Source organism: Falco rusticolus, chromosome 8, assembly GCF_015220075.1.
Source record: "Falco rusticolus isolate bFalRus1 chromosome 8, bFalRus1.pri, whole genome shotgun sequence".
NCBI lineage: Eukaryota > Metazoa > Chordata > Aves > Falconiformes > Falconidae > Falco > Falco rusticolus.
In genome coordinates this window covers 2493070-2505576 of record NC_051194.1, presented here as the reverse complement: position 1 = coordinate 2505576, position 12507 = coordinate 2493070, and the positions used below count along the sequence as shown (strand labels likewise).

The following is a 12507-nucleotide window of genomic DNA, read 5'->3' as shown; positions in this document are numbered from 1 at the left end:
GGTCTTATACAGCCCTCACTTCACATACTTGGGGAAGTTATCTCAAAATTAAAATTCGAAAGGTTTAAAGGAATGAAAACCAAAAAGACTTAATAGACAGGAACAAGAAAGTAACCAAAACATCTAAACCATCACAAAAGCAAGATCACATCTACTTTCCACATCATTTTTTCCAAACAGATAAATCTGTCTGAGGTCAGAGGAAAGTACAAGCAGCTGGCCTTGCCCTGTGCCTTATTCTTAATTCCATAGAGAAAAATATACATTGATCACATAGGTTAAAGATACAATAGTTAAAAGAAGAGCGAACCTCTCATCACAGTGCTGTCAAACAAAGAAAGCAGAAAAGCACAGTTCCCCTAGCAAGGGACAATCACACTTCTCACTAGGATTTTACTACCCATTTGTAAAGGCACAGGACAATGAGCAAAGACATCTAGTAGCAGCGTTGCTCTAAGCACAATGGTACAAGGATGCAAAAACATGCAAGGCATGCAAACAGACAAAGAAAAAAAATCCTTTCAAACAGGCTATTTAGAATTAAAAAAAAAAAAAAAAAAAAAAGCAGTGAGGCACTGGATACAGCCCTTCTTCACCTAGCATAAAATATGGATTTCTAGTTAGCAATAGTGTTGACCTCAAACTGTACAGAAGGTCTGCAGAAGTAAGGAAGTTCAGTTTTTAGCTACTCTATTAAGTAACTAAAATTGTGTTGATTTCTTTTTAATTTTTTGTACATGTGCTGCACTACATAAGCTCCTTCAACAAACGCATTATTTCCATTTTTCCTGTGTTCAGTCTCATAGGATCATAGAAACTAAAACTAGCGCTGAGCTTCTCCAACGGAACAGCCCGACCTGGATGCGGAGGGCCCGCTGATGGCTCTTCCAATACATGACTCATTGTTAAGAAGTCCTAAACTGAATAAGTACTTTTAAGACTAAATTAAAACAAACTCAGCGAAAGACTGAATTCTTTTTCTTCCACAACTCTAACTGAAAACTAAGAAGTGAGCATAACTATACTATTTGTTAGCAGAAAGGCAATCCAACCAACGGCTAGCAGGAACTTGGAGATGGAGCCCACCTGCTCCCTTCGGCCAACACCGCAGCTGCCCACGGAACCAGAACAAAAATCAGAAACGCAGGCAAGCCCTCCACACCACAGAGCTTCCAGTTTAGTACCACCAGCACCATCAGTATTTTGAGTCCAGCTGACCTTCAGATCATTTGTAATTTACAAGAATGTACAGGAACGATGCTCGGTAGGCCAGGGGTAAGGGGATACACAGGGGAGGGCTCCCCCCGCCGCCCGTCGCTCAGCTGTGCCTTCACCTGTGACAACTGAAAACGCCTCTTGGCAGAGAGCATGTTCTACTGCCCCGCACCCCCAGGCAGGATGAACACTCCTACAGGGGGGTTCAGCATCTCCGCGGCTGGGGCGAGCCGGGCCCCAGGGCAGCTGCAGAGGGGGGACCGCTTCCCCACGCCACGGCAGCACGGGGAGCGCCGGGCTGCTCATCTGCCACCTCGGATGGGGACTGCTGCCCCGCAGACTTCTTCATACTACTGCGTTTTCAATAAGTAACAAGAAGTCCAGAGTAGTGTCTCAACTGGCTAATTACTAATCACGGCTGTTTTATTAACCTTTAATACTGGCAGTAGCAAAACGCTTCCATAGAGTCGGCATCACCCACAGCACTTGCTGCCACGTAAAAATCGAGGATCATAGGACCGTCCTCAATTTCATCTGCAGTCCGTGCCAGCAATGAAATATTTTCCACCTCTAAATATCAAACTGCTTTTCTGAAATCTTATGCTTAAATCTGAAGAAGAAAACAAAAGCATCAAGGAACAACAGAAAGGACACTTCAGTACACTGAGATATGCTGCAAATGTGGGCCATTTTCTTAAGTGATAAATGGACCTATTATTAATTCAATAGATTGCTCAGCCTCCAAAAATATGAGCTACAATGCCCATTCACACACTATCTGTTATCCTCATTAACTTAAGCTGACCACATTTTATGGCCTTTAAAATGGGTCAGTTCCCAGAGGATTCCTGCTACAAAACTGATTTACATTCTAAAAAGAAAGAAGGAGAAAAAGAAAAAAGAAAAAAAGTCAGCCAGCATCAGAGAACGATAGTATTCCTTAACTACATTAGAGTAGCTAATCCTTTCAATTGAAGATAAATAATTATTTATTAAACCTCATTAGTATTAGAAAATAAAAAATATTAGGTAAATTAATAAAAATTAATCAGGAAAATGAAACTCAAGTACACCTGGTATTAGTGCAGATCATTAGCCAGGTGCATGCCACCACACTGCTGCTTTTTTTTCCACCCCATTTGAAGTCCTACCTAGAGAACTGACAGTTAATAGTATCTTTAGCTGCATTTACCTGTGAAACATGAATATGAAAGTAACGAAGAAACAAGTTTGCTCTTTTAATTCTCTGATTTTCCTCCAGAAAAATACACTGACATTCCAGAGAAGGATTTAAGATACTTTCAAGTGTCTCTATGCTTTCATTGGCATTGAATTCCAGTTACAGAACATTCAAGAAGTTTAAAATACAGAGGACCGTTGTCCAAGCTGTGCATTTGTCTCCAGCAGCACACAGCAGCATTTGATGTTGCTGACATAGCGTATGTTAATAGTGCGTTCCTCTCAAAAAAACAGCCTCATCACAGTTTGTAGTCCCCCAAGTTATACACACACAAAACTAGTTTCTTCATTAAATATTTTAAAAAGGTCAGTTTCTCTCCAGTAGCCCATGCTCCACAGAAGCTACTCTTCTATTTGCATCTTCAAGTATTTTTTTTTTTTTTTTTTTACAATGGTGCTAAAACCAAAGAAGGATACGGGTATTTCCAAAGAATTCTATATTATCTCATATTTTGCCCATGAAATACATTTCATGTAAGCTTGGAAATGCACTTGCAGTGAGTTAGTCACCAGCCAGCCCTGTACAGAAAGTCACACACTTCCCATACGCACTCCAGTCTGCTCCCGCCGCGCCACCGCCTATGAGGCTTTTGTAGGAAGCAGCACACTGGGGCTGGAGATGTCTGCAGCACCAGCTGTAACAGCTAAGAGCTGTGTAACTGGTTTGTTTGTGAAACTGGTCCAAACAGACCAAATTCTTTTCTCTGTTGCATCAGCTTTAAGGACTACAGAGATTCAAAAGGTCTATATATGATCAGATATCTGAGCGTTTCTCACTCTGCGCTACAAGGTGCTAGGAGTACCGAGGTGCAAGGCTCAGCTCACTCCAGGCAGCGGACAGGCACACTGCACACCAAACCCTCGGCAGCAGCAGTAGCAAACCGGAGAGCTCGAGGCGTTCACGGGCCACGGCTGCACATATCGTCACCCCAGCAGTCCCGTGGCACCCCTCAAGGCACAAACCGCTCCCACAAAACTCCAGCTTTGAGAAGGCACTGGATAATTGGGAATACAGAAATGAACTATTTCACTCCAGAGGACTGAGACAGGCTTCTTGCACTCTTACCTGCATGCGCTTCATGACACGGTAGACTGCAGCTTAAACGATCTGCGGCAGCAAAGGGCATATTGCGGATACTATGAAAGCCTATGAGCAGAATCAGACCGACACTGCACAGAAGGAATGATACAAAGAATGGCAGGTGTACTCAGCATAGGACATGGCATACACCCATGGCTGTTAGTAACCTGTGAGAAACAGATTTCTCATAGAAGCTGAATATTCACATACTCAATGAGTAAGAGGCAACATCCAATATTAGTTTTAATGTTGCCATATCTAGATATAAGGAAGCTAAATCAATAGCAGTTTGGAGATCTAAGCCTGCTTAACAGACATGTGGCTTCTCAGAACAACAAACATCTTTGTTCCAGCTCCATTAGTAACACCTCAGAAGATCAAAGTTGAAAGAGATCTTCCTGTGTCCGCAGCCGCATTTTGAGGGTACAAACGGGTGTGCACTACAGGGAAGAGCAATCCTAACACTTCAACTGCTGGCAGTATGTGTACATTGGCCCGGGAAGGAGTGAGTTACATTCTACAAGCACACACAACTTGCTGGCAAGTGCTCTGAAGAAACAGAAAGAAACCTGGACATGGAAAAGGTCGATGACAACTAAGCTGCAAACCTTATCCTTCAAGCTCGGCTAAGCACTCTTATGTTCCTTCTCCTCTTACCTAAAAGCCTTCCTGCTATGTGGAACTGCAAAGGCTAGGAGTAAGAGGGCCTTTCCTACCAGCCTGACCAGTAAGAAGCAATGAAATAGGGGATGGGGATGTAAATAAAGCATTCAGGATAGAAGTCTATCATTGTCTGACTCAGGAATGCTCAAACTCAGCCATAACTGGTAGGCTTTCGAAACTCAAGTAAGCATAATTTTAGAAAGAATGACCTAATCATCATCATCATTTACCCATCTAGATTAAATTTACATAGCTATTCCTGTTACGATAGTAGCCATAGGTATAATGGAAATCAAGGCAATTTTGCTGCAATTTTATAGAATACATTACAATAAGCTTTCTGCTATAAAACAAGAAAGAATTTGCTGAAACCATCAATAGAATAAATACATTTGGGAAAAAAAAACTGTCTTACCACAATCATTTCTGAAGGCTCCAATATGATACATTCGCATCCTCGTTTTCCTCCAGACTGCTTGCCGAAACTAGAGTGGGATGGAAAAAAAGCAAACAAAAAAGAATGAGATGAACAGCCTATTATACCTTTTCAGTAATAAAAATAATTGGCAATGGCGCATGTTACAATAACCTTAAAAGCAAAAAAAGACAAATAAAAATTGATGAAAACTACTGCATGAAAAATTCTAACCAGATAGTACCATTATCATAATTTAATTTACTCAGCACTTCTCATCAGTCTGCTATGTAAAGCCTAAACATAAAGAATGTTCTTTTGTAAATTCATTATTACTTGCAGATACTCAAAACCACTCACAATGCATTTCAGTGTTGACAAGAAAACATTAGTAAATTTTAATTAAGCATTAAACGGGCTTTGTAAAAACAAATATACATAAATTCCAAAAACTCTGAAGTACTAGTCTGCATGCAGAATTTTTAATGAGAGTTCCCTCAAGTCCGTATCTGCCCTTCATCCTCCCAGCAAACATGACAGAAAACCTCTTCTCTAAAACTGAGCCCTAACTTGTGACCTGTCTATGTCGCTCCTTGTACCATCACAAGGACCATACCATGGTGACAGCTTCTGTTTAAGAAATACAAAAAACCCACAAATGCAACCACATGTGATGGGCAGTGTAATACAGCAACTAAGGAAAGAGGCTAAAAGCAACCTGATGTGCTTCAGCTGATCAGCTCTAGAAGCCAACTACGTCCAGGACACCTAAGAAAAGAGGTGACTTGAGGGGAATCAGCTCTGGAGAAAGTACCATGGAAGCAGATCTGAAGGTGCTGAATTTACTAGCAAAAAAGAGCCAAGCTAGATAGTGCTAGGGGGGTGTTACAGACCAATAACCTATTAAATCACTTAATTTGTGACTGTAGTGGCACCTGGAATCAAAAATATCTGGCTTCCCAGATTAGCAAGTTTGTCTTTGCTACAGACCCATTAGCTCAAATTAGGTACGCTCGACCTACCCCACTCAAACAAGCTCAAGTGAAAGCGATCCCATACAGACATCAAATTAAAAAACCTACTTGATTAACAGCACGATGGCTGGATTAGCAGTTCAGTAGTTGCAGGGGCTGCGTTACAAACTCAGACTGTCAACAGCAATCACATTTCAACACGTATCAGCAGGTGAAATAACTGAAGGATCAGTTAACTCAAAGCAGAGATTAAGGTGTGAATTAGAAGGAGGTTAAGACAAGTGTGGAGACAAATCCTGAAAGTGGGTCAGCTCCATCTGTTTCCACTAAGGTTACATTTGGAAAATACATCTGAAGCTTCAGCCACACAAAACATGTGAGTTACATACACTGTCATCTCGACAGCAAATATCCACTAAAACAAGACTGCTTTGTAGAAAACCTTTAAAAGACTCGTGCTTATAAACTATGTGTTAGGGGAACACACAAGAACTTTTGCAGGATATGTGCATTTTCAGAAAGGAACTTAAGCAACCAAACCATGAAGTTAAAAGTGAAACTTCAGATTATTCCAACAAATAAAATTATCAGTGTCATCTGGTTAGGATAAAGTATTACAGTTAACAGGAGCATGACAGTTTAAACTGTCACGTTTTGATTTTGCTAATGGTTTCCTGAAAAAAAAAGATTATAGATATATATATAAAAATTACATGATTACCATGGAGTCCTAAACAACAACTGAAATTCTCACCCTATGCTATAGCAGCTCAGAGAAGCTCAAGTTTCACACGGAAAACTGGCATTTTCACACATCTATACTAAGCAACTTATAGCTAGAATTTTCATTCTTTCTTTCATGTTTTTTTCCCACACAGCATGTGATCCAGGCATGACAGTCTTGTGTGTTTACAACACATCAAAAAGAACTGCCAAACTACTCCCGCTATTACAACAAAGTTAACTTAGTTCAGAAATACACAAATATCTTTTTTCATGTAAAGTCAATGTAAGCTCTAACCTCAAGGTGAACTGAAATTCCATGTTACAATTTCTTCACAAATCAAAAACCAAAGTGAAACCAATCGTGCTAAGGTATCAGCAGCAAAAAAACAGTTCCAATTTATTCCATACAATAGAAAACCGAAGTCAACAGATACTCCCAACCCACCCCACCCCACCCCACAAAAAAAAAAAAAATCTAAAGGAATTCAAGTTTCCTGGAAGTTTCAGTTTTTGCAGCTTTTTAAAACAGAAATAATCATTATCAGTTTTATCACAAAGGAGATCACTACTGTTGATATATGCCCAGTAGTTAGGAAAAAGCTATGGTTTTCTGCTGAAGGTTTTCCTAGCACAACATTTTTATTGTATAACAATGTATGAAACTACTGGAGGTTGAGGGAGGATTGTGGGGGTTTGTTTTGTTGTACATTAACACATCCACAAAATTCACCTACTGTCAAGCTCCCCTCTGCCTATGTTGCAACTTTTGCTAATTAAGTAATGGCAATAAATAATAATGCCAGGAAAAGAACACCACTTGTAACAAAGGTCAAGCTCTTGGCACTATCATTTCTGGTCCATCAAGCACTTTAGAACAACCAAACACTCAGAAAAGGATTAGGTTCCAAAGACAAAACCCACCCTTCTAATCCTAAAGAATAAACTACTCATATCTACAGGTCAATAGGTCAAGTTTAATTATTTCCTGGTGCGCATCATGGGATGTTTTATTGATTATACCACAACAGAGCTCCTTCAGAAAGGAGCAGCATCATATGTTTTTCCCCAGCCATAACCATCGAGTTTTAAGAATATCAATTTTTAACATTCTTCTTAATATACACAATGTTTTAGAAACATGGATTTTAACTTTCTTAATGACCTATTCCATATTTTTTGCTCTAGAATACAAATATGTAGCTTCCCTAACAGTTAGAGGTTTGCTAACATGAGTGTATTTCACTAGCGTGCCAATTTTAATCAAGGCTACAGAGCTATGCTCGTTCCTAGTTGTTTGGAAATGGAAAAAGTTAAGTCGAACAAAGCTTTGCAAATGGAGGAGACTAAATCCTGTTCGGAAAGACAAGAGCAAGCTGCAGTGCAGAGCATTCTTCCAAAGAAGGAGGAAGATTTCTGTGACAGCAAATTACTTTGCGAAGTCTTTAGTCGGCCATTAAACACCCACCCAAACCTAAAAAAGTGCTGCTTCTCAGAGAAGTACACCTGAAAAGTACATCTAATTCTGGAAGAGATAGGGAGGTCTTTCCTTTTGGGACTAATCTATCCTTTGGCATGGTGCCAAGAACATGTGGCATCGCTCACAGGAGCTGTTCCTCCTTAGCCTTACCAGTTACCCAACTGGGCACACCATCAGACCACCGCGTCCCCACCAGACCGTGCCCATGGAAGTCACTTCAGGAGGCCAGCTTTGCCCCCTGGGAGGTCTGACTGGACAAGCCTGTTTCAGCCCGCCATCAGCACCTCTGCTTGCAAACATCACTGCAGCTTCTCCAGCCATAATTGCACCCCGCAACGCCGAGTCCTCCTGGTGTCGTATGTGACAAGATACAGAAGCAAAGCAGGAAAGCTTTGTAAAGGTACAGCGCTACATGAGCTTTAGTGCTTTCAAGCAGAGAGTGGGAAGAAGAATCCAATTAAGAACATGACCTAATACATGTTCATATATATATAATAATGAAATTATTTTATATATAAATAATGAAAGTGAGAGAAAACATGAAACTAATGCAAATTAAGCGCTACTTACAAAACAGTAAAAACGATGTCAAAGGACATACTACCAAAGGTGTAACCATTAAAGTTTTAAACAATCCAGCAATTAAAGTTTTGCTCAGTCTGTATATTTAATCACATATTTTAACAGGGTCTTAAATTTAACGTCATTATTCTATAACTTCCCACTGTTAGAAGCCCAGAAAAGTCAGTACTATAAATTACATTACAGCTTTTTTATTTATAATTTTATCGTACACGCCTGTCACTTAATATTCATCTATTACTTCTGCATCATTAATTTTCAGGCACTCACTCACTGGCTTGCAACACTGTCATGGGAAAAAAATGTCGTCCACATACCAAAGGCAGCTTTGTTTATCCTTGATTTATGGATGCCTCATTTGCAAAAAAAAAACTTCTTTTCCTACTGATTCATGGCTATTCATAATTAAAAATGCTTAAGCAATTGCATCATGTCAGAAAGGAATATAAGTTAAACTGGCATGATATCATATACCAACCACTAATTGCTGTTCAGGCCATGGGATCAGACCAGAGCTACCGAAACACAAAAGACCAGAATCACAAATAACCCTGCTCTCTGTACCAGGCATTTCACTTGGATCATCTGTCCCTTTTCTGCTACATGATTTACTAACACAGAGAAAATCCTCCACAACTCCAGAGCCCAGCTCCAAAATCTTAAATATGCAAACACCTGAGTATATGCTTGATTTTACTGACACAGGGGATGGATCAAAATTGTTCACCAGAAAGTGCCTTTTGTATTTGAGAACATTCTAGTTTTCAAACTCTTACCCACTCCCCAAAATACTGGGAGGCGTTAGAACTACTTTAAGGCATTGGAGCTGCTGTAACAAACCTTACTTTCACAAAGCAAACTACTTAGAAAAAGCTTTCAACATAACAGATTTTTGCAATGTAATGAAGTAGTTCTCCAAGTAAGATGTACACAAACACAGCTTTCTAAACACAAATGTTTCAAAATGCTTCACATCCAGCTGTTACGCAACCAGAGTATTTGGTGCTGAAATACATCTGGACTTTCAAGACTGACAGTTTTAAGGAATAGCAGTCACGTTTAACTTGAGAATTTCTTGCTGTTGATATGCTGAAGTTGCTAATTACTGATGGTTTCTCATTATGCAATACTCAAAATACAGTACGTACTTTAAAGGTAAAAACACAGCCTGCCCTGAAGAGCTTTCAGCCTACAAACAGATGGAGACTGAATGCCTTATTATTTGTTTGAACACTAATTAGCAAGCATCTTCAAATCTACAATATTCCACAACATCCTGAAACAATATTTTCAGATATTTCATGACGAGATGTCAGGCACTTTTAAGATTTGTTCACTATTTTCCAGGGACTACAAAATCATAAAGCTATCCTGGCTGAATAAGCTGTTATCAGTAACGTACATAGTCACCTGGGATTGTCGCTAGAGCTACCTGCAGTAATACCTGGCACTGTATTACAGGTAGGACTGGGCTGGGACACTGATACACTGGTTTATCAGTGTAACAAACAAAGGGTTTGCAATTTTTTTGCAGATATTTCATTCTCATGAATATACCTGTCTCTCAAACTGCCAGTCTGCCTGTCAGGTTGCTTTTAGGAACATAAAGATGAAGACAAATTGTACTTTTTGCCACTGTAAAGAGAACCCTGTGACCTCACACATCCAGTAACCTGGCTGGATTTCTCTAATGCAAAAACATTTTGCATGCAAGTGCGCAACTTGGCCTGGAAGAGACAAGTTGCATAAGAAATGGACATGTTGTTTGTTTTTCTAACAGAGGAGAATGTTATGGTTTTGGTAGGTTTCTTGTTTGGGTTTGGTTTTTTTCTCCTCACAGCTAGGGCTTACCCCTCATCTGAAAAGCTTTTCATTTTTCCTCTCCTCAAAGAGTACCTCTTGTGTAAAACAACTGTTCAAGCAAACAGCCAGGGTATCTACTGCAACATAGCTGCTGTTCAGATCAGAGACAAAAATCCATTCAGTAACCACTGAATGTACTATACAAGTATATGAATGGCTTGGAACAGCCATTAGCATTATTAAACCCCAATCTAAATACTCTAAAAATGTAATTTTACACTTAAATTCCTTGTCATTGGCTGGGCAGTAAGAAGAGGGGAAAACCTGCATAGCCACATAATTGGCAGTTAACACAGCCGCACTGACTGCGGATAGAGAAGGCAGAATCTGCCCTTCTTACATTGCAGTCATGGTATAGGAGTGTAATCGACACCGAAATCCTCACGGGAATAACTTGTTCTTCTGGGCATCTGCATAGAGGTCTTAATTCCTCTAGATTTTTCTCAAAACAACCATCATCTGAAGAACTGGGCTGCTGGGGAGCCTCTCGACTCCCTTCCTGGAGCACACAGGGACAGTCAGCACAGTGCCATCAGGAGCCCTTGCGGCGTTTCCCATAGTATTGCAAACTGCTGAGCAGCCCCACATGCACTCTGTTTGCAAAACAGCCTAAGGAGACTGGGGAAAAAGTTACATGAATGCAGACCAGAAGTTTCAGCTAATGCAGGTGGCAGAGTTTTCATGACACTATATGCTGTGCAAGTCCTGAACATTTCAAAGTAACTTAATTATAAAAATATTAGAACACTTAACTCCATCAGAAAATGGTTTAAAGGAAACCTGAAACCACAAGATACATGGCTGAATGCAAAATAACCTGTTTCAATTAATGCTCAGTAATCAAAAACTAGTTTTTCATTAGCTCTCAGTAAGAACAACATTTAGCAGTTTTATCTCTTAAGCTTGCTGAAAGTTTTAATTGGGAATGATTTTGGAGGCTGCATAACATGCTACTCAATTTGCAGGATGCAAGCTCGAGATGTCTCTAGTAACAACTTGATACTCTGACCATGATGGTGCCTTGAGGAAGCCTATATCTTTCCTACCTCTTTCTGTGAAGCTTTGCAGCTATTCCAGGCCACATGAATAGATAGTCTTAGTAAAATTGTATTCTAGATAGAAACAAACCACAGATTACCCTTTGCTTCCAGTTTCACATCTCTCGGACTTTTTTAGATAAGGCAATAAAAAAGCTATTTTCCGTGGTGCAATCGGCACCCGTTGCAGTCTATAAAACCTCTGTACGGCAGCTGTTGCAAGAAACTATGAACAACAGGAAATTACTGGAGGGGAACAGGGGACACACAACTATGGGCAAGATTATTCGGTCATTTATTTGTGACAGGTCTGAATACAGTCCTTCATTCTTTTGGCTTTCATAGAAGATATTTTTTTTTTTAATATATTGAATAAACACCACAGGCTCTTAAGTTTGCAACACCTTCCCAGCCCTTCCTCAACAGAAGCACCTCCAGCACAAGGAGCTGCACACGCCTTGGGAAACCAGGACCCGGCCTCTCACCGGCACCTTGTCTCTTCTCATTCATGTTCCCTTTTTCTTCAGAGTTACTTCCATCACAGCACTGGCACTGCCAGAAGAGTTACAATACGAACAACCATATCTGAATTAATTAGTTTTACAAAATACATTTATTGGTAGCATTCCCAAGTTGTTAGCTTATTTACTGGCTGTCAGGCAATGCTACAAGTTACAGCCACCACTTACAGAAATACCCAGGGAAAACAGCACCTCATCTAGAGCCACAAATGCACTGAGTAACTACTGCCTCTTATCCAGCGGCGAGTATAAAATTTATCTAGTCTCAATAAGTGCAGGGGTGTAAGATTCAAGCTGTCTTTTTGAAAGCGGGGGGGGGGGGGGGGGGGGGGGGGAAATCTACAACAGCTGCGAAGAGCTTTCATGTGTGAGGCAAACACATGATCATAGAGTGTCATCCTAAGACCTCTGCAATTTTTAGTCACATGAACAGTAAGAAATTTAAATCACAATTGTTTCAGCTAGTTTCAACAATTCAGAACCTTATTGGCAGCTGCAAGTTTGTCAAAGATTACGTTTACTGCATGCCAGCAGTGGAGTGGCACATGTATGTATCTAGACCTTGGCAGCTGCTGGAGGAAGAGCAGCATCCACACTACAGCCATCAGGACTCGAGTGGCAGAGACTGGGAGGGAGACGAGAAAGAAGAGCAGAGGCTAAGGAGCACTGGGACAGAGCTGGGATACAGCAGGTACAGTCCAAAGCAAAAAGTAT

The 12507-nt window shown here is 40.4% G+C and overlaps 1 protein-coding gene across 6 annotated transcripts in view; it reads right to left on the bottom strand.

Moving 5' to 3' along the window:
* RAPGEF6 (Rap guanine nucleotide exchange factor 6) overlaps positions 1-12507 on the bottom strand; it is a 132908-nt gene that overhangs the window by 86462 nt on the left and 33939 nt on the right. For all 6 annotated transcript variants that reach the window (XM_037396732.1, XM_037396734.1, XM_037396728.1 and 3 more), the window contains exon 5: positions 4614-4683. In XM_037396732.1, coding sequence (XP_037252629.1) covers positions 4614-4683 — 70 coding nt within the window. The remainder of the gene's footprint in view (positions 1-4613; positions 4684-12507) is intronic.